This window comes from Penicillium diatomitis (assembly GCF_028827545.1).
Source record: "Penicillium diatomitis strain IBT 30728 chromosome Unknown utg000004l_segment0_segment0, whole genome shotgun sequence".
Classification (NCBI taxonomy): Eukaryota; Fungi; Ascomycota; class Eurotiomycetes; order Eurotiales; family Aspergillaceae; genus Penicillium; species Penicillium diatomitis.
In genome coordinates this window covers 575,742-596,925 of record NW_026623176.1, presented here as the reverse complement: position 1 = coordinate 596,925, position 21,184 = coordinate 575,742, and the positions used below count along the sequence as shown (strand labels likewise).

Below are 21,184 nucleotides of genomic sequence, written 5' to 3'. Positions count from 1 at the left end.
AGGCTAAGAGTTTTTGCAAGTGCAGAAAATCAAATCGAGTTGCTATCTGGTGACGAGGCACCAACTAGAGATCCAGTGTGAATGCCCGGCTCTCTTACAGTCTCACTACTACCAGTGATGCATTCCTGTGCGCAGATTGAAGGAGATTGAGCATTGATTCTGTTGAATTTCAAGAAAGATAGGGCTTGAGAAGAGGAAGAAGAGGAATAGCTCAGCGGTACCGGCGGATCCGATGCATCAAACACTCGAGCTCATCTTCAACCACAATGACTTTTCAAAGAGTCAAAACAAAAGGTCTCTGGAAAAGAAACTTCGCAAAACCCTTCATCCGGATGATTTCCTAAAAAATCTCCAGATCCTCAAACTCAACCACCAATCCATCAGTCGGTCCCGCCGCCAATGTACTATCCAACGTCAACCCATGCATGGCATCCCACATCGTCTGACCCCGAGCCACATTTGTCGGACGACTCGCATAAACACCCACATGAACAAATTTATCCTCGACGCCATAGAAAAACCACGTTACTTCTCGTAACTTTTTCCATGTACTCCCCACTGCACCGGGGGTGGTTGCGTAAGGTGCAGCCAGGGGAACCTGGTACCAGATCCAGAGTGCATGGCCAACCCGCTCAAGTTTAATCCGTAGAGATTGGATGGTCCATCCTCCCCCTGAAGAGTTCATCATCGCGGGTCCGAGTGGTGAGACACACCAGTCTGCCCCGTCGGCAGTGGCGCTCACAGAAGAGGCGTTGAGGGTACCCGAGGAGAATTCCATGCCGGCTTTGACCCATTTACACGGTAGTGGTGACGATCGCGGGGGTGATGTTGTTGTTGATGTTGTCGTCGTCGGCGTTGTGGAGGGTGGTAGCGACGAGGCCAGCGTGGTCCGATCTGCGATTGAGCGACGTGTGGAGGAAAATCCATTGCGAGCATTCGATGATAACGATTGAGGTGTTGCCCCGGCGAAAATCACTAGGCCCCCTTGATCCCATTCCATTTCCCAGTCCGCACTGACGGTGACCTCGGCGACGACAAAAGGGTGACGTAGCGAGGTAAAGACAATGGGCGCAGTCGAGGTATCCCCGTTAGGTGGTTTTCGCCACAGATCCGTGTTGGGTCCGGCGGTGAGTTCAAAGTATTCCAGGCATCGTGGGAGTGTAAAAGTCGGGGGGAGATTCAAGGGGGTAAATGAGGCGCCATCCAACGGCATCCTGAGAGCAGGTGATCACCCGGTTCTCTGGGTAGGCGGAATAGTCACTGTGACCGTAGAAAGAGAGCAAGAGTATATGATGATGATGATGTTGAAGCTGCCTCTTCGAGGACCGCTATAATTGTAAAGGCCGTTGCGAGCGGTAGTAGAGCGAGCGAGCGATGCAAATAATTGAAGATTTAACACGTTGACGGGTGGTAGCAAGGCGAAACAAAGACGAAGGATCAAAGAGCGATGACAGAATGTGGAAAGCTCCGGTGAGGCAGATTGAAAAGAAGAGAGAGAATCAACCCCAAAGAAAAAAAGGGTTGAATGCTTCGTTGATTGACCAGCAAGCAATGAGGTCGATCTTTCCCGTGGTGTGTTGTCACGATGATTCGTGGTCTTCTGGGTGCAATGGTGTTGAGTACCCCGTCCAAGGGCTCACTGACGCCAGCTGTGGCAGATGCAGCAACAAAAAGCCTCGACGACGGTGTAATGCTATTGGGCTGTCTCAAGAGCCGCGATAAGCGATTTCCAACAGGGTTGACAGAGTCGGCGTCCCAGGCTTACGACTGCGGGTGGATGATGGAGGGTTTCCGAATGCAGGCACGATGAGGAAGTTGCCCTGTGATGCAACCCAAGAAGTCGAGATGCAACGAAGAATGAGCGGCAAATCCCGGATGACGCTGGATTATGACGAGCCGGCCGAGTTCTTGACAGGGTGCACTCGAGCTGGACCTACTGTACAATCATACGTCAAGTTAGTGAGCGTGAAGAATGGTCGATGGACAAGAATCATTTGAAGAGCAATTCATGCGAGGATTCTATACAGAGAGACGTACAAGAAACGACGACGGTTCGATGGTCTTGGATCTTGCATGTGAGAATGGCAGAAACTCGAATGAAAAGATTCAAAGAGTCTAAAAGAAACAGGTCCTGTCGGGAAAAAAGGTACATTCCCATTCGGGATCTATTTATGTCCTTTTGCCCCTAGCCTTAGGGCAATTGCTCGCCCTCTATTCAGGCGAGATCGAAGGAGGAAGCCTAGGCCGGTAGCTGAAGCGGGACTCAGGTTGCCATCTCCACTCGTGTCGTGCTGTAGTATAGCACAACAGTGCCATGATGTATACTGAAAGAGGCAAAACAGTCCTGTAGTCCAGCTATAACCTCGCAGCCAAATTAAGCAACCGGTACCCATCCAGTGGGGCCTATCATCTTGCTGAGAGCGTGAGGCTGGTACAAAGTCTAGACTCGACACATCCACTCACTACCTTTGTCGCAAACATTCAAGCTGAACTTGAGGTTGGCGAGAGAGGGGGGGAAGAATCACGCTTCACAAATTAGGAGCACGATGGCCAGTGGTGATAGGAGCGCCAAGTGGACCGGTTCGCAAGTGGCGGGTCCTTCTGCATCTCCGGGGAAATCAATCACGTCGGGAAATGTGACGCACAAGCTCACTACTGTAGCAAAGCCCGGGGAAGAAAGGGGAAGATGGGGATGGAGACGGGGCTGGGACGTGGATCTTCGGCAATCGCCATCGCATCTTAGGAGACGATCGGACGGCACAGGTGGATGCGAATGATGAGCCTCGAGAGAATCCGTGGAATAAGGGGGAGTACTTCAGTCAATATGGCTGTACACTCAGACACTGTAAGTGTGCTCTGTACTCAGTGTAGTCCTGTAGTGTTGCCAAGAGTGACTGAGTAATTCGTGTACGTGTGGAGTCAGCACTACGGTGCTGATAAGGTTGTCGCATGAATCAGGTGATGCTTATGAACTGGTATCCGCAGGACCTGAGGACAGTCGGACACAGTACTAATGATCCCAGTATTCCTCCCAATTATTTGATCTCAGGTTGTCCGGGTAGTAAAAAAGTACTCTACGTTCGTCCAGAAACGGCATATCACACTGCCGAGGTAGACCAAATCAGAAGCATGCAGATGATCTGGTTCTGCCCATGAGAATACTTTGTCTTACTTGAGGCAGACTCGTGAAGCAAAAGCAGGAGGCGTGGAAGTACTTACCTGTTCCTGTCGAGCTAAGCTAAAGTCGACTAGTAGACGTCAGTGTAGATCGCTTCGGATCCCTTTTGCAGGAATCCTCTACATCAATAAGTACTATGTACTATGAACTATGTAGTAGTGTGCTGCTGTGTTGACACCTCTCACTGGTCGCCTCATTTTAACCCTGTGCGGGTAACAGTCTTTAGTGAGAAAACATGCAAGTCCATCCATCATTGGAACCACCGAGCCCCGATAATAGGGGCAGAGTGACTTGTGGCTGATACCTGCAAAAAGGGTCTGGTTTTGACTTTCCTACAACAGGCCAGTCTTGCGCAAAGATCACATTGCCTCATGTTATTCTCGCCTCAATCTCAGCTGCCCCAAGCTGTTCGTAGCGCAGAGTGCTAAGGTCGTAAGATGAGCTGAAAAGGTACATCCACCGGGCGGACAGGGCGCAGAGCGGGTACATTCTCCACTGCCCAAGTAAGCTTGTGCAGTATGTAACTAAGTACTCCTGAACAATGTGCAAGGACGCCCCCTCCAGCTCCGAGGGCTGGCAGTGTGGACCGTGGCGGTGGATGCTTCAGCCACCACCAGCCACGCATCCTTTCCACTGCAGCACGCTGAGAGCGGAAACGCGCGACACCACAAAGAAGATGGCCGTCATATCGTTTGAGAGAGATTAGACTTACCTTCTATAATACAATGACAAGGTCGCTGAGGCTGCTCAAAGTCACTTCAACAAGCAAGTTGGCACTGTTGTGTCAAACATCCAGCTTGGGCATCTTGTCCTCCCAGGCAAATGGTTCTCCTCATCAGTCTTGTGCCAGAGAAAGGGACGGTGAAGACGTCAACATGGTGAAAAATCCCGCTCTCCACTACAGATGGCCATTCCTCGCAGAACCGAGCATGGTCTCAGGGCGCAATAAGAGTCCACTTTTCGGATCGGCGGATTCCGCCCCATTTGACCTCGAAGAGTGTAAGAGTCAACTGAATCCCTCGTGAGGCACCCTCTAAGTGGCGCCTGAGGCTATACTTGAGTAAAACTTCGACGTAGACGCGAATATCGGATTATCAACGGTTGAATATAGTCAAGCAAGTACTCCCTCCAATATTCGCTTCTTATACGCCTTCACTTCTCAGCTCATGGAGCATAGAACTGGAGAAGGGCTTGGTGTCATCCACCGTCAATGTACAGTCTCGGCACAATTCTCAGGCGGTGGCGGCAACATCACCTTACTCAATACAAACCCCCAAAAACATATCAACCCTCTACAAATCGCCATCCGATTGTACTACTCCCACCTGCATCGGACCCAGGCCCAAAGCCAACGGTAACAAAAAAACAACCTCAAGGAACATAATGGTCTGCGCCAAGTGTCAAAAGAAACTCAAAACCACTGAGCTTGCCACACCGGGCGTCAAGCGCAAGAATGACATGTACTATGGCTCGCCGGCCACAACGCTTGGTGGGGCATCGTCCTCGTCTGATAAAGGGAAGAGCAAGCCGACATTAGGGGCGACGGGCGTAGGCAAGGTGGGTGTCTCATACGCATGCTTTTAGAATTCCATGTGAAACGAAGACTATGCTGATATTGTATTTGCAGAGCAAACTTCTCAGTGCCAAGGCGAAGAATCCCTACGCGGCGTATTCATCGTCCTGCGAGCAATGCAAGACCAAGACTGAGCAGGGGAGGAAGTTTTGTCAGCGCTGTGCGTATCAGAAGAATGGTAAGCAGAGTACCTTCCTCCGCGCTCCGTCGATAGTTCCTCTCTTTTCATCGTTCCTCTCTTTTCATCGTTCCTCTTCACAGCGTTCAACAGCTAACACGGAAAATTCTAGCATGCCCGATGTGTGGCAAGAATTTGGCTGGTAAATCAGCCAAGGACCAGCCCATTGTTCAAGGCCAAAAATTCAATTTGAAGTGAATGTAGGTAGTCCGTGTGAATGTTATCTAATTATCCTTGGCATGGCGTTTGGTGTCGGACCGTTCCACTCTTTGGAAATCACGAAATCGCAGTTCGATGTTGGCAGAATATGCGCCGGCATATGTGACAATGTACATACTTTACTATAACTACCCACAAAGCCTTGATCTCGGCCGTATCCAATTCAAGGTCGAGGTAGGCAGATGGCCTCGATTTGAACTCGATGATCAATCAATCCGAGTATAAGTCTCTTCCACGTCGTCGGCTAATCCGCATGGATCTCAGTCGAGACCCTTGTAATTGAACACAACCATCGTGTCTGAAAAGTGCTTGGCTCAATGATAGATTAAACTGCCCCTTGCAAGGTATAGTTCTCGAGCATCAAGGCAGGACCCATCAAAATTTGGATAACTGTACTCCTTTGACCCGAGAAGGGACCGAAAACAGCACTTGCTTGCAGCAACGTCGAGGAGACAAGCTGCGCAACATAAAAGAAAAATTTTTGCAAAGAGATACCTGTATAAAAAGGGTGATATGAAATATGAAGTCTTTAATTGAGATATACGAAGAGAAACTTTTACCTTGAAAGACATGGTTTTGTTCAGGAAAGTGGCCCATGATACCACCCTTGGGAGGTTCGCCCTGACACGATGTTACGCAAGCGTGAATAGACTGTAGGAAGATAAGATTGGTAACTTGAACACGATGAAGAAAGGAAATACCTAGTTATACATGATGGGCGCGATGTAAGTATATGCAATGCGTTGCTGACAACGCTCAATACCGGAGATATAAAAAATCCAGAAAGAACAATCATTCCCAGGACGAATAGATGATCTCGCGCCGTGTCCTCTCTTCTGTTCGTACACACTTTCCAAAACGTACCCAGTGGGCTTTGAGCACCTCCGAGGGGAGACTTCGAGTCGAGTCGCGCTCCCCACACCAGTATTTACCGGTCGGCGAGCATGTTCTTGATGTGGCTGTAGTACTGCGGCAGCACATACTTTGAAATTTCGTCCTTGGAGAGCCACTTGAAATCCTTCAGCTTCTCCGCACTACTGGAGAGGTCCGCTTGGCCGGCCATGATGCGGGTCTTCATGAAGAAAGTCTTCTCGCCGTGGGTAACAGCACCGGTCACCTGGTCAACGTGAGGCTTGCGGTTGGTGTAGACGTGATGACCAGCTGGGTGGAAGCCGACCATCCATGTGTTCATGTTGACACCGGCGGTTTGGGCGAGGGTACGTTCGGCAGCCTGTATTGGGAACAAGCGGTGCGTCGTTAGCAATCAAGTATGTACGATACGCACGTGAACAAGACAGGAAGGCTTGTTTCTAACGGGAAACACATACCTCACGCAAGGTCTCTTCTTTCTCAATTGGCATGCTGGGGAATTTCCAGTAACCCTCCTTGGACTGAACAAGCAAGTAGAGAGTCCGTGAAAGCAGTCGGTTGAGACTCCTCTGATCGCCTTTCTTGTCCGCTTCCGTCACCCGCGAGAACGGCCTCGGGATTTCTTCTTTCTTACTGGTGTCTTGCGAAGTGGCATTGGCTGTAGTCTCCGCATCGTGCACCAGTGCCTCCACCATATGTTCGGGCTCGGATTCCTTTGCGCCCAGAAGCAACTCGTCGTTCCAGGCATCATTGTCATACGCGTTGTAGTTGCCAACGTCGCGTGCTGGGGTGCGGCGCTCCTTTATCTTGTTCTTCCAGTCCACGTCTGCTGGCGTACCGCGCTTGAAATAAAAGTATTTGGTGAAGGGGAGCGCCAAACGCTCATTCAGACGCTTTTGATAGAAAAAGAAGGCCTTTTCAAAAGGCTCGAGGTCACGGGTGATTTGAGGAGGGCGGGAAAGGACCACACCGGCGTTGATGGTGTAGACAGGTTCAATGGCTGAAGAAGGAGTTGAAACCGGGGCAGTAGACGATGCAACGCCAGTGGGCGCGGTCGCAGCAGAGGCATAACTGCGGCGGCCGAGTGATTCCTGGCAGCTTCTGCATACGCCTGGATCGAGTCGAGAAGGTCCTATCATGCGGTGTTGTCAGCACCAGTCACTCGGCGTCTCCCATTAACAAGCTATCTAGTGTGATCAAAGCAAGTCACTTACGCATCAGCGACGCGACACGTCTGGCGCTATTGGATCCTGACGCCATGGTCACAGTGTATAAAGAATGACAATTCGATGCTCACTCGTCTCTCTACTCCGTGATTTCGTATGTCTTCCGAGAAAAGTTCCAGCAGGGCGGTCACGTTGAAACTTAACCCTTTCGGGACTAGCGTTTCATGCATTTCTTTAAAAGTTCTTCGAGTCTCAGACTCTTCTTCTCCTCTGCAGGCACCCATTACCTTATCGTCACTGGCCTCGAATTTTTTTCTCACGGTCAGTCGATCATTCAGTGGTGCTCAGAACGAAATGCGGCTATTTTTCGCTAGCGGTACCTTCACATCACCTAAGGCGTACTGTTAGATAGCTGCTGCAGACATCTCAGCACCAACCTCGCTAGTCTAGTGTGAACCTCGATCAATTGATTCTTTACTCTCCTACATCTACCTCTTTCCACTCGGTGATTCAAATTCAGAAACGCAATCGTATTTTTTTTTATTTTTTATCTTTTGCTGCCTCCGCTTTTCTCTGCGAGGCGTAGACGATGTTGTAAAAGCACTCTTGGTGCTTGCAAAATCCTCAGTCCCTTGATTGTCGTGAGACTGAGTTCAACTCGGAAAAAAGAATAAAATAGCCAAAAACATTCTCACGCACCAACCAAAGCTGTCGTCACGCTCGCATGCTGATACACTTAATCTTCAATCAGGAGCACGTTGCTAGCGGCTCCTCGATCTTCCATGACTATGTCGGTATCGGTAGTCATGGTGGCGGCCTTGTACTTGCGCTTAAAGCGCTTGTTCTGGCCAGGGGGCCCACAGCACACGGTCTTCTCAATCGACCCAAAGACTCTCAGCTTGTTCGCATGACAGCGCCAGAAAGTGTCACTGATCCGCGGAATCAACAGCCCCTTCTTGATCTTTTGCTGGACATGCACATCATCGGTATCAGCCAAGGGCTTGATAGATGGCTGTGGCCGAGGCTGTGTCTCAATCAACGTATCAAAGAAGTTGGTGAAAGGAGCTTTATGACGCGAACGTTTCTCTGGGAACAGGTCGGGTACAACAATATCGATCGGTGCAACCACATCGTAAGCAATCTCCTCAAGTCGGCCTCTCATCCCTTTGGGTAGCTTTCCATTCTCAAGGTGAGTCGCCAATTTGAGGAACGCGATGGCGGTCAACATGCTGTCGTAGCCCGCTTCATGGACGGTCTTCGTGTACATGTACTTGGAGTAGGGGCCCTCCACGTCTGTGAGAAATTGTCAGTATGAGGCTCGCAACTATAAGAGGCTTTCGAAGGGTTCATACTGATCTTGGGCGTGCGAATCTTGGCCAAGCTCTTGTTCAACTCCTCAAGCGAAGATGACGGGTTCGCAGAGTCGAAATCCAACGTAGCAAGGTACTTCGTGTCCATCAGAATGGGGAACGTATGATGGATCAAGGTGATGAAGTCCTCGATCTTGTTGGGAAGAGCCCCAAGGAAGGTCTGATACAGATAGATTAGATCGGTGAAGTTGTTATGGCCGACAAGAATTGGGCGGTTCTCCTGAAGACGGTTCTTCACCCGGTCTGCAAGCACGTCAACGGTGATCGACGGGTCTTGTTCCTCTTGCATAAGCGGTAGGAAGGTGGATGCGTCCAGGGTCGAGAGATCGCCTCCAGCCAACGCCTCTACAATCCAGCGGAAGCCCACGTGCTTGCGAATGCGCAAGTTGCTTTCCTTCATCCGCTCGTCAAAGTCCATGGCGCCACCGCTTCGCTGTTCAATCTGGACGTAGGTGGGCATACCCCGGGTCTTCATGCTGGGATACTCGGCCTTCACCAAGTTGTGAACGAGCCATTTCTGGGAGCTATCCAACTCGCGAGGCAAACCAAACTTAGAGGGCACGCCGTTCTCGGAAGAGGGGATGTTCAGGAACGGGGTCCGTGACTTGAAAAGGGGTCAGTTGTTAATATTCTTGAGTTAAGAGCGCGATCAGGGAACGTTGGGACACTCTACCTTGCCCGAATCGGTCCACGCTTTGATCTCGAGACGAACGGCCTGAAGGAATCGCACGTTTGCTTCATCCCGCAGTCTACCGTCAAGATTCTTGAATGAACCTTGCGGACTCCAACGGCGGATGGCTTCCTCGCGGACTGTGTCCTCTTCATCTCGAGAGAGGTAGCGAATGCCTTTGGTGAAGACATTACCAGCGTCGAACCCGTGGCCGGTTAGAAAATCCATGGCTGAATTGTCACAAGGTAGTCTAGTCAGTCGCCAGATCTCTTCAATCCAACCTTGAGTAGGGGCACTTGATGTACTTACACCATCCCATGAAGGTGAAGTCGCGATTGACATTGAGGTTACGGTCCAGACAAGGATTGAGCCAGATGTTGTAGGGTTTCATCTTGTAGCCTCCTGTGTTGTGTCAGCTGATCCATGATTGCAGGGGACGCGCAAGCCTTGATGAAGCCGGCAATATACATACCGTTCACCTTGTCTTCGTGGCAGATAGTCATGCCGATTTGAAGGATCTGGTACTTCTCCGCAGCGGCTTTGTTTTCCTCGTAGTGCTTCTGGAGAGGTCGACTACCCAGGTGCTTCGAGGAAATGGCGATGCCGGACATCTCAAGGTCCATAGTAACGAATGAACAGGTCGCTAGCTCATAGAGAATCCATGGCAGGTACTGGTTGAAATTGGACGCCGTGACGTCCATTGTGAATGGTCTGCGTGTTATGCGCAGAAGTTGGAGATTGGGTTTTTTTGAAGTTGAAAATCAACGATGTTGTTGTAAATCAAAAGCAAGGATGGTGTTGTGGAAGAGGAAGAGGAAGAAGAAGAGGAAGAAGAAGAGGAAGAAGAAGAGGAAGAGGAAGAGAAGAGGAAGGGTGGTGTTAGCACACAGAATGTGACAGAATGTGGTTAGCTTGCGCAGGCAGAAGTCGTAGACTCTTGGGATTGATTGTGTTTTCGGAATTGCAGCCTGTTCGTGGGCTTGATTCTGTCGTCAAGGCACTAGGCTTCAGGTGGTGACAGCTCAGTTCGGCGGTGCTGCAGTTGAGGATGCGAGCTTTGACCGAAGAACAGATGATCACAACAATCTGGTGGGCGCTGAGAGTTCAGACCGATTCGCTATTCTGAGAACCAAGCTCAAGATGAAGGTGAATCAAAGCTGAGAGCTGTATGATGAATCTTGAAACATACATAAATAACGATTCTAAAAGCGCTGATGATAGTGATATAATGACACACTAAGAGAAGCCGAAGGACTAACTTGATATCGGACTCACTTTCTGTCTTTCTCACCTGGTACGCGTGACGAGACGCGCATGCCCGCATATGTTAAGGTACCAACAGTAGTGGAGTTCACTTAATACTGAATGAACTTAGTTCCTGACTGACTTTATGTCTTTCTCACTTGATATCTTTCTCACCTGGTATGTGGATGTCCGTCCATAGTGCAAGGTACCCTCAACAGTGGGACTGATATGGCACTGAATGAAGTTTGGACATTTTGTGCTCACCACAAACCCCCTTGAACTTGTAGCTTAAAGCATGTGTAAATCCGTATTGATGAGATACTCATACACGTAGAAATAAGGTGAGGCTAAATGAAGCTCGTACTCTTTATACTGCCACTATGATTTCATAACCTAGTGCGTCAGTCAAAGTATGCTCGTCCGTCTAGAAGAGGTACCAATGGAAATGGAAATCTGGTGAATTAGTTTTAAGTAGTAGTTCATAGAGGCTCGGACTCTTATGCTCACGACGGAGTCTGTGAACTACCTAAATGCATATCAGATATTTGCTCCGGCGGGGCTGAACAGTCATGTTATTGCCTAGAGGGTTGTGTTTGCGTTTCGGTCTATTATACAGTATCCTTCTCCCTCTTTCCATTCTTTTCATTTTGTTTTGCTTATACCTCCCAGTGTCAATGTAAACAACTTCGCGCTTTCTCTTCGTGTGAAGTCCTACATCTCGGCCAGTTAGAAACAGACAAGGCGACTCTGACAGTTGTAGCAGAGATTTTATTCGTGGAATCGTTTCATATCTTGCTATAATATCTCCTCTTTCATGTCACGCTTGATACTTTGATAGTGTATCTTTGCTGAGCTATCTTCTCATACATTAGGCCTCCATTCTAGCAAGTGAGCACTTCGAGATTCGTGGAGGAATGATGTTGTAGAATGAACGGGTCGCAGATGGCATCGTGTCATTTCACTCGGATGAAAAGAATGAAAAAAAAGACCTAGGTAAGCACGGAGCAGGTGCTTATGATCGTGGCCATTTGGGACATTTTGGTGGGCGTCAGCCGAGATCCATTTCTATGTCGCTAGTTCATTGGTAAACACAGGAATAGCAGCTGTGAATATGATTCTGCGAGCACAGAAGTTAAACTGCGTCTCGATGCATCACCGCGGCTCAGAAGTGTCAGTTCTGACCGGACACATCGTGAGTTTCAGAGTACTAAGTACTACTGATGCTCCGTATCCCGGCTACCTCGTACACGTTTCTTCATCCTCCCATGATGCAAGCCTGCTAGTCAGCTTTAATGAGATACTATTTATTCTTCATTCTCAATTTATTACCCCGACTTATTTCTCACGTTTTCTCGCACTAGTTGACCGCCTAGAAACAAGAACTGTTTGTCCACCGACCATATGGCACTGACCTATGTATTGGATGAAACCCTAACTCTTGTGGATGATGTTTGTTTATATGCACGTACCCAAATAGGTTAGCTCGATGGAGCCCGTCGGGGAAAGATGATCCCGTGACTAACCCCGGACTTGGACGAGCCGAGGGAAAAGCGACAGCCGGTCGAACTGGGATGCATTGCCAGCTCGAGTGTTGGCCCCCCCCCGAAATGGTGAATGGCTCCGGATCACCTTTTTCTCATCGCTCGTGACCGTGAATCCATACGCCCATAAATCCTATTGTATTGATATCCTCAATCTCATTTTTACTATTACCATTTTACGGAGCATCACTGAGAGCCGCAATGACCGACGAAATGTCATCTTCACAGACCCAATTATCTTCCGCCTCCTCCTCCACCTCCGCTTCCCCCGCGAAACTGTGCTCCAAAACCTACAAAAAAGCCTCTCAACTATACTTGACGCGGCGGCTACCAGATTCGCTGGAATCGCTCCAGCCTATTCTTACCATACCGTCATCACAAGATGAGCATCTGACGAATGGCGATCATTCTGCTGCGGTCGCAACGATTGCCACAGCTCCCAGCACCTGGAGAATCAAGGTCTGGAATCTCTATATCACTCTGCTCAGCGCCATTGTGGACCTCGGTGCGGAAGAAGGCAAGGTGCAGTTTGGTCACAAGGAGTGGAAAGCGATCGCGACGCAAGTGCGCGAAGGTGGTATCTGGGAGAATGTCGTACAAATTGGATATCGGGGCCAAGAAGGCTCGGTCGATGCCGAGGTTGTCTTTAATCTGTGAGTACGATGTATACACAATGTCGAACTGTGATGAACTAGTACTAACAAGTAATGATAGGGCAACCCTGATTCTAAACCACTCGTCTTCCCAAGCGCTGAATCAACAACGCCTCGAAACCTACCTGTCGTCATATGGGCAACCCAACCTAGATCTTACAGATCGCCTACAGGATGCATCGAACGGACTGCAGTCAAGTCACATCACCACTGGTAACGGGACACATACCCCCAAAGATCTGAATGCCCGAGTCAGGATCATCGAAATATTCACTCTGCATGTGCTGCCACGAAATGGAGAATGGGACTATGCGCAAGAATTCATCAATCTCAGCGAGGTTCTGGACGAGGAACGTAAGGAATTGTTCCTCCAAACATTGGAAGGTCTCAAGGAGGAAAAAGAGCGGGGCGAGATGCGCGCCGCAGAGCTGCAGCGTCAGAAAGATCTCGAGCTCGAGCGACAACGAGAAGATGAGCGGAGACAGGCCGAGGAAGAAGCTGCACAAGCCGCAGCAGCGTCAACAAACGGGCACAAACGTAACGCCAGTGAAGTGGATTATGGGATTGATAAGAGCGGCTCACGCAGCAAAGCAAAAGGGTCAACCAAGTCTGGGGAGAAACTTACGTCGAGTAGCAAAGGTGGTTCCCGGTCATCCTTGTCGTCGAATTCCAAAAGCTCGAAAAAAGCAGGTCAAGGCTCAGCCCCGAAGCCAAGCACAGGCCACCGCGAATATGCTTCGCAACCTCTTCGCGAAGATTGTTCAACGGATATCGGGCAACCCTATGTCAATAGCACGTACCTTGCTCTTTCTCCTCGGCATTTTGATGGCTATGAGCAGACAAGGTATACGTGACCGAGTTCGTAGAATTACCGGCTCGGCATGGCAGAAGGTCAAGGGCACTGTTGGGATGGGTGTTAAAGTGAGCTACATCTGATATGTCAATTAGCGACCTCTCTTTCTTTTGACTTTGTTTTTACTTGTTTCTATTCGCCGAAGCCAAAACTCGAACGTCGCCCATTTGGCACACTTTGTGCATTCTCATTGCATCGGGAGCCAGCTCGGTCGTCACAGATATCTTCCTTCAACTGTCAATCTTTGGTTTATACATGTACACATTATCAGTCAAATTCAGCAGGCTCCTCGAGAGGTTTCGCTTCGAGGTACTGCTTTTGCCACTCAAATCATCTATAACACTAGGCAAGGATGTGGATCTGTTTTGACGCTCAATTACCATGGCGCTCGTTCCATTTCCGATCGAAAATAGTCAAGGATCGTTGTGCTAGAGTCAGTTAGTCCACATAGGTTTACCCTTTGTTTCGGTTTGAGAAGTCTTTAAACTCACCTGATGCAACCATATCGAGAGCTTTGATCGAGATATTGAGCGGTTGATTTAGCATATAAACAGCCGCACCGGCAACATCCTCCGCCACCAGTGGACTGGCCACATTAGCCCAGATCCAGACGGAAAGCCTTCTCATCATAAGGCAGCGAACTTACTCGTATCCCTCAAAAAATTCATCGTACATCTTCTTATCATGTCCCACCCGCAAAGAATGGAAATTGGTCGCCACGCAACCCGGTCGAAGCGCAAGAACCTTGATGTCTGTCCCCACGAGCTCGTTGCGCAGAGCGTTCGTGAAAGCCTCTTGAGCAGCTTTGCTAGAGTGATAAACTGCTTCGCCGGGAAACGGCGGGACCTCCAGTCCCGTCACAGAGGTGATGTTGAGGATTGTTCCTGAATTCCGACTGACCATGCTTCGATTCAGGACAGAGTGAGTGACGAACATGGGGCCGTTGATGTTTGTGGAGATCATGGTTTGGATGTCACCGATCTTTAGATCATAGAAGGCATTTGGAGCACCGAGGGCGAGACCGGCCTGTATGTTGCTTCGAGGTACATTAGTGATCTGGAGAGGAGACTGGGCAGTTGCCGCGCATTGACGGGATCGGGCGCCACTTGCATTATTGATGAGTATGTCGATGTGGCCCATTTCTTCAATGACACTTTGAATAACAGCATCGACTGCTTCGTGGCTGCCTACGTCCGCTGCTCGATATACAACCTTGATACCAGGATGCTGTTGAAGCAACTGGTCTTTCAAGCTCAATAATTTATCCTGTATGTTTCTATATTAGCGTCTTCCATAGTGCCTTGGTTCGCTTGAGGTCTAAGTTACTTCTGATCGTGCTAGTAGAATCAAGTTTGACCCCTCTTTCGCGAGAGATCGTGCAATCCTCTCGCCAATTCCCATCGAGGCTCCAGTCTATTCAAATGGTGATATCTGGGGTTAGCTTGACAGGCGCACGACGTAGCTTCGCGCAACGCACCAGAAGGACATTTTGTCCGTGCAGTGGCATCTTGGGATGATCTTGGGATAAAGTATCTGTACCACGATGCCTGAAAGAAGATGACAATGAGAAGTGAAAAGGACGTATTCCGAACGAATTGTGATATCAACCGCGACTTTTTGTTGATAGTTCACGATCGTCCTCATCAATCGCCTCGGGACTGACGTCATGGTTTGCGGATCCACTAGCCATGGTAGATCAGTCAGTGTTGAGTGACTTACCTGGAACAGTACAAACTTAGAAATAATTATGCTATTGTACGAAGTTACTAACTACCTACCTCCTGTTAATAATGTAGGCAACAGAAGGTAAATCGGACCCCGGTGAATTGCTCATACAACGTAAGCCTGGATGAGAGTCTGTGGCTGTCACTTTTGAGCAAAATTAAGGGCCCTCCGGGCTTCACGAGGCTCCTATACATTCGTGCAGATTGGTATGCTCAGACTGAGTCTCTATCACGCTCCACAGATATCCGTGAAAGTCGATCTTGACACTCATCTTCACGCGGGTTACTAATCCCGTCCAGTTCATGTCCCTGTCTATCCTCGCCCTCAATAATTCGAGAGTGCCAGCGACGAAACAACTGCACAAAAAATTGCGCCACGCAAATCTGCTCCGTGGTGTACAAAAGAACCGGCACTGAGGTTTTGGCCTTGGTGTAGAAGTCCACCGGTGCCCACATGGCATAAAGTAACGGTAGGCCAAGGGCTGTGCTTTTCGCTGGCGAGCAGAAGCAAACTGCGATGGTCTCTTCCGGGGGCAAGCTTTTGAAGAGATGCTGGGACCATGAATATCGATGGAGCATTTTGGGCGGTTGACAGCTGAAGAAGTATATCACGGTGAGTGCAATATAGAGAACAATGTTGAAGAGAACGACGAAGACGATGCTTTGTACAGACAAGCTTTGAAGAGCGCCGGTAGCGAAACAGGATGAGAAGGTCGTCCTGAAAGCTTTGGTCAGTCTATATGAGATTGAGATTCTCAAAGACGCTCGGGGCAACAGCAGGTGACTTGATGCAGCAAGAGCGCCGTATAATACCACACCTACCAAATGAGAAGAAGCATACAAGCACTGGACAGTTTTCGCAGACTTGTCTTCTGTATTACCCAGGCTGTCCGCTCAGGCCATGTCCAACGGACGATTTGTCCAAGAAACAGAGGAAGCAATACACTCAGGCCCAACTGCTGAAAGACATGTGCGTACATGCTCCCCAACTTGCCACCGCCGTATCTCCACGTATCAAACTCGGGCGATTTAGGCATGAGAGTGACCGTCCACACAGCTGTAACAAAGGGTCCTAGCACATTTGCTATCAAGACTTCGACTAACGCAGCGGCATCGTCTCCCCCAGCAGCTCGAGTCATGACCACATTGGAGGCGATGGTCGTCGGTATGCATGCTGTGAGAACATAACCTGCCAAGACGGCACGGTCGATGTGACCGGCCGGATCTGCTACAAGGATGATATGAACGACAGCCAGAACCAGAGCGGGGATGAAGAGAAAGGAGATGATTTGGACAAGCAGATGTAATCGCCAGTTGAGAAATTGCTTGACTAGCTTTTGTTGCGGGATACTCAGGCCGGAGATAAGAAAGATGAGGGCAATAACGCCGTACAGCACAGTGTATTCACTGCGAATGATCCCTCCATCGGTCTTGGCAACATTGGGAAACAGATACGCCAAAAGACAGGCAATTCCCATGCCGATGAGAAGCCACTGGCGAAGTATCATCATCGAGACCTGTTTCGACGCTGCCATCAAGCGGGTCGATGCTCGACGTTGCTGCGAGCTCACGGACGCGATAGACCTCTCCATCGCTGGTCGGTTCATGACTGGGGGACCATTCATGGACTCCAGGGGGTAGGCAGTCAAGCACGCAATAGACGAAGATTGGCCATGGACGCTGTCAGTCAGACATCTTTGGAGTGGTTGATAGTTAGTAGACAAGTAAGGGTCAAGACTGCGGTGCGGAATCAGTCCATCAGCCCTCGACGGGTATTATGGGCACGCAATCGCGCGATCGGATATACTCCGACCATTAGCGGAGATCGTTGCGATCATGCATGTTGACATGCGTCGAGAAGGGAGCCAAGTGATATAGTATTGGCAAGTATTGAACAATTATGAACATCAATTCGATGAACATTGATTTGAGACAAACATACTCGGCAATAGGGCTTCATTTCACGGTCTCTTTTCGTCTTTTAGGCTTGCAACTCAACTCCTTCAGCAAGCGTCCATCGGCCAATGGCGCATTGAAAATGTAGAGCCGGGAATAGTGGACTAAATTGAGACCAACCACAGGTCTTGTTATCAAGGGCCAGTAGGCCCAGTACTGTTTCAGTGTTTAGTGTGTTGTGTTTACTACAGAGTACAGCGTGACTACACTCTACAGGAACAGCCCAAGATACATCGGCAGTAACATTTCTTGCCCGGATGTCCTGCAATACATTGATGGGTACATGGATAATTCGTACCAGCGTCGAGGTCATTCGCAGACTCCTCAGCCGCCACGAGCATGTGAAACCGTGCAGCAGTTCCAAGCACATGCTAATGATGCAATCAATCCGCCACTGGGACCGTTCTAATTAGACTCTTGCCCTTGCAAAAGTTACTGCAGCGTCACGGGTGATCTCCCACACTACTAACCCGGTCTACTTTGGGAAAATAGCGCCCGCACAGCGAGGCGTCTAGCTTCCCCAGCTTTTTTCTTTTGTGTTTTCTCGAGGCCCTGTCGACTCGCCTGGATTTTTGTCTTGTTGGTGGACTCTTAAATGGCAGACTGCCGACCACAGATCCGATTCTCAGCGTTAACCGTCTGAACCGCCGATAATCGCTAGTATGCAAGTGCAGCAAGTCCTCTACTAAGCGACATCCCCATAGGTGGCCGTTAAGCTCATTTGGACACTCATGTACATGAAATCTGTACATACTACATACTAACATAGTATGATAGTACATAAGTTACTAGTAACTACATAGTCCCCGAGAATTGAAATTTGAGACAGCCAACATGATGACACACGCGACAGAGTCTCGGCGCGTCGACCATCAGTCTTCTGAGTCAGAGGCGGTCGGGCATGGCGGTCGCACGCGGGATCGTGGAGTCGATTGAAGCTGGGGAAAAGTTGAGCCTCGGCTGAGAGGAGCTCTGGGGAAGGTCCGAAAAGTTCCGGGGTAAAGATCGCGACAAACGACACGACGGGGCCCTTTGGCAAGGATCCTCATAGTTTCGAACTTGTCGAGATCAGCTGCGATATACGGAAACTACTGTCATTCGCCAGAAGGGTTTTGTCCACGTATGGACTCTATGGAGTGTCTCCGCCAGTCCGGAGTCTGAGGTGTTTAGGTCCGGAGTACTTCGTTTCGCACAACTAGATAGAAATCGCAGCTATGCTGAAATCTTGTCTTCGAGTGGAGGTTTACCTTGAAACAAAACGGTCACCGCGACTGTTCGGCCCTGGACGACTTGCAGCATATCTCAGTGTTCGAGATCCAGTGAGTGATGTGATCGTAAGCGGGATGTGCCAAGGACAATTCAATAACGAGCATGTGAAGTCCAGAAGCATGGGGGTCTTCTGGGGAAACGGGATCTGAGATCCAAGCCTGAGAGCCCACTGACACAATGCAGTGAATGGACCACTACCGCAACTAGGTATCTTCGCCTTGTATGGGGCTAGTATGTACAGCGCAGGTACTATTCAGAGCCACTTGCCGAGTCTATCAGGTGGGCGCCAGGAAACCAAAGCTACGGACGGAATGTCAGCTTGAATCTTGGTAGGAGTCATCCGCCCTTGTACCCGACCCGAAGGGCCTCGGGATTGAGGAACCTCGAGCCATTTCTGGCTCGACTGGAGAGTGCCAAAGGCGAGTGAACCCGTTCACGCTGTTGTGAGGATTGCCGAATGACCCTCGGCGGGTATTCGCGCGGAATCAGATTTATGGTCTCTCTTTTCCCTTCCAAATCTCATGACTCTTTCCACCTTTTTTTTTTTTGTTTTGTTTTCACTCTTTCCTTGAACTCTCCCTATTCTCCCTATTGTCAAGGATCTTCAAGTCTTATCCCAGCTAAGAAACAATCATCTGGCACGTCTTGGCTGTCTCTTCTTGTATCGCTGCCTGCTTCCGCTCGTCCAGCTATCCGTCCTCCGGTTCCCCGTCATAGTCCAGCAACCGTACCACGGATGTACTATTGGTTTCCCCCGCAAAGTTTAGAGACGCTGTTCAAACAAGTCATTTTGCGCCTCGGTTCAATTCGATCGTTCCAAACGAGCAAAACTGTCGATTGCTGAAAGAAATCAACTTGTCTTTGGAGAACTGATCATTTGTGCCATTGTCCACCACCATCTACTTCATATCACGGCAGCCCTATACCTCGGCTCTGATCGACAGTATTACCGCAATTGGCGACGCTCGATTTCCGTGGAACAATCCGCTGAAAAAGAAAAGAAAGCATACCTTTTGCTCCGAGATTGACTCTCATTTTCACGGTCGATTGCCGTACATAGCAGCGAAAGCACTATCTACAAGAAAATGGCGTCGAAAAGTGCCAACGGCAACAGTAACAGGAGGGCCTCTCCAGCAGTCAATTTGATCGGTACAGTTTCCCCTCCGCTCTGTTGAGTTCAACTCGGGCGCAAAGAGATTGAGACTAATTTGGCCTTAGCTGGCGGTGGTGCTGGTATGATGGAGGCTCTTGTGTGCCACCCATTGGACACAATCAAGGTTCGCATGCAGCTTTCACGGAGAGCCACGGCGCCGGGGGTCAGTATCCCTTCAGCTCGCTTGTACTTTATTTCTCTTTTTCCCCCAATTCAAGCGCTGACATGATGGTGTTTCACATGCCAACAGGCCAAACCTCGTGGTTTTGTAGCCACTGGTGCCGAGATTGTGCGTCGAGAGACCGCGCTCGGTCTATACAAAGGACTGGGTGCGGTGTTGGGAGGAATCATTCCCAAGATGGCGATTCGATTCACCTCGTACGAGTCATACAAGGGTGCACTGGCAGATAAGGAGACGGGCAACGTCACCAGCAAAGCTACTTTCCTGGGTAAGTTTCTTCCCCCGATCCTCGACAATTATGAGAAGTCTTTTCGAGAATGACAGTGAGCTAATTGCTTCTTTTTGTTTCATTCGCTGTAGCTGGTTTGGCTGCTGGTGTAACCGAAGCCGTCGCTGTGGTCAACCCAATGGAGGTTGTCAAGATTCGTCTACAAGCTCAACACCACAGTTTGGCTGATCCGCTCGACACACCCAAGTACCGCAGTGCACCCCACGCACTCTTCACCATCATCCGGGAGGAAGGCTTCAGTGTACTCTATCGCGGTGTCTCCCTCACAGCTCTGCGCCAGGGTACCAACCAAGCGGCCAACTTCACCGCATACACCGAGCTTAAAGCTGCTCTACAACGCTACCAGCCCGAGTACGCCAACGCTCAGCTCCCCTCCTACCAGACCACCTTGATCGGTTTGATCTCCGGTGCCGTCGGTCCCTTCTCCAATGCCCCCATCGACACCATCAAGACTCGTCTGCAAAAGACACGCGCAGAGCCGGGTCAGTCTGCTATCAATCGCATCATGGTCATTGCCAAGGACATGTTTAAGACGGAGGGTGCTCGCGCCTTCTACAAGGGAATCACCCCTCGTGTCATGCGTGTTGCTCCTGGTCAGGCGGTGACTTTCACTGTGTACGAGTATATCAAGGGCAAGTTGGAAGGGTCCAACTGGGCTTTTGTGGGAGGCAAATTCGAGGAGTAGAAGGAATAGACGTGAGTCTATCCATCGGTTTCCAGAGTCGAGCTTTCAAGAGATAAAATGACTGGAGAAGAAGAGCGTTGGATTTTAGCCTGCGGGAGAGGTTGGAGAAAGCATGTGATACCATTTCATAGTATGCTAGCGTTGCATGGCTGCTGCTGCTGCTGCTGCTGTCATTATTGTTGTCGTTGCCTGTTTGTTTTTCGGGGCACCCGCTACTTTGCGGAGACGGTTGCTCTGCTGCTTCGGTTTTGCCTAGCCGAATGGTAGATGATATATTTCCTTCTTTTTTTTTGTAAATAGCCCTGAATTTTCATATATTGTCAACAGATTACCGTCCTCGTTGCTTGGATTCTCATAGGCCAAGACTTGTATGTGCAAGAGAGCTAGTGCCGACTCGCGTCTGTGAATCTG

The 21,184-nt window shown here is 49.6% G+C and overlaps 9 protein-coding genes across 9 annotated transcripts; 4 read left to right on the top strand and 5 right to left on the bottom strand.

The window, feature by feature from the left end:
* Positions 1-340: 340 nt before the first annotated feature.
* Positions 341-1,213, bottom strand: N7539_003530 (uncharacterized protein; the record flags this gene model as incomplete). Its single annotated transcript, XM_056933132.1, has 1 exon — positions 341-1,213. The coding sequence occupies one exon, from the start codon at positions 1,211-1,213 to the stop codon at positions 341-343; it is 873 nt and encodes a 290-aa protein (XP_056790673.1).
* Positions 1,214-1,585: 372 nt separating this feature from the next.
* N7539_003529 (uncharacterized protein) lies at positions 1,586-1,810 on the top strand (the record flags this gene model as incomplete). The annotated part of the gene is made up of 1 exon (XM_056933131.1): positions 1,586-1,810. The coding sequence occupies one exon, from the start codon at positions 1,586-1,588 to the stop codon at positions 1,808-1,810; it is 225 nt and encodes a 74-aa protein (XP_056790672.1).
* Positions 1,811-4,561: 2,751 nt separating this feature from the next.
* Positions 4,562-5,127, top strand: N7539_003528 (cysteine-rich PDZ-binding protein; the record flags this gene model as incomplete). Its single annotated transcript, XM_056933130.1, has 3 exons — positions 4,562-4,735; positions 4,806-4,929; positions 5,042-5,127. 3 exons carry the CDS (start codon positions 4,562-4,564, stop codon positions 5,125-5,127), a joined length of 384 nt encoding a protein of 127 aa, XP_056790671.1.
* Positions 5,128-6,076: 949 nt separating this feature from the next.
* On the bottom strand, positions 6,077-7,278 carry N7539_003527 (mitochondrial 54S ribosomal protein mL46; the record flags this gene model as incomplete). The annotated part of the gene is made up of 3 exons (XM_056933129.1): positions 6,077-6,379; positions 6,477-7,150; positions 7,233-7,278. 3 exons carry the CDS (start codon positions 7,276-7,278, stop codon positions 6,077-6,079), a joined length of 1,023 nt encoding a protein of 340 aa, XP_056790670.1.
* A 642-nt stretch (positions 7,279-7,920) lies between these two features.
* Positions 7,921-9,925, bottom strand: N7539_003526 (CAF1 family ribonuclease; the record flags this gene model as incomplete). The annotated part of the gene is made up of 5 exons (XM_056933128.1): positions 7,921-8,477; positions 8,537-9,158; positions 9,228-9,454; positions 9,534-9,626; positions 9,697-9,925. 5 exons carry the CDS (start codon positions 9,923-9,925, stop codon positions 7,921-7,923), a joined length of 1,728 nt encoding a protein of 575 aa, XP_056790669.1.
* A 2,286-nt stretch (positions 9,926-12,211) lies between these two features.
* pex26 lies at positions 12,212-13,599 on the top strand (the record flags this gene model as incomplete). Its single annotated transcript, XM_056933127.1, has 3 exons — positions 12,212-12,663; positions 12,725-13,507; positions 13,530-13,599. The coding sequence occupies 3 exons, from the start codon at positions 12,212-12,214 to the stop codon at positions 13,597-13,599; spliced, it is 1,305 nt and encodes a 434-aa protein (XP_056790668.1).
* A 289-nt stretch (positions 13,600-13,888) lies between these two features.
* Positions 13,889-15,023, bottom strand: N7539_003524 (uncharacterized protein; the record flags this gene model as incomplete). The annotated part of the gene is made up of 5 exons (XM_056933126.1): positions 13,889-13,944; positions 14,008-14,102; positions 14,163-14,782; positions 14,843-14,929; positions 14,994-15,023. The coding sequence occupies 5 exons, from the start codon at positions 15,021-15,023 to the stop codon at positions 13,889-13,891; spliced, it is 888 nt and encodes a 295-aa protein (XP_056790667.1).
* A 430-nt stretch (positions 15,024-15,453) lies between these two features.
* N7539_003523 (uncharacterized protein) lies at positions 15,454-16,832 on the bottom strand (the record flags this gene model as incomplete). The annotated part of the gene is made up of 2 exons (XM_056933125.1): positions 15,454-15,958; positions 16,063-16,832. The coding sequence occupies 2 exons, from the start codon at positions 16,830-16,832 to the stop codon at positions 15,454-15,456; spliced, it is 1,275 nt and encodes a 424-aa protein (XP_056790666.1).
* Positions 16,833-19,550: 2,718 nt separating this feature from the next.
* On the top strand, positions 19,551-20,773 carry N7539_003522 (putative succinate:fumarate antiporter (Acr1); the record flags this gene model as incomplete). Its single annotated transcript, XM_056933124.1, has 4 exons — positions 19,551-19,614; positions 19,684-19,781; positions 19,869-20,067; positions 20,160-20,773. The coding sequence occupies 4 exons, from the start codon at positions 19,551-19,553 to the stop codon at positions 20,771-20,773; spliced, it is 975 nt and encodes a 324-aa protein (XP_056790665.1).
* Between the last annotated feature and the right edge of the window lie 411 nt (positions 20,774-21,184).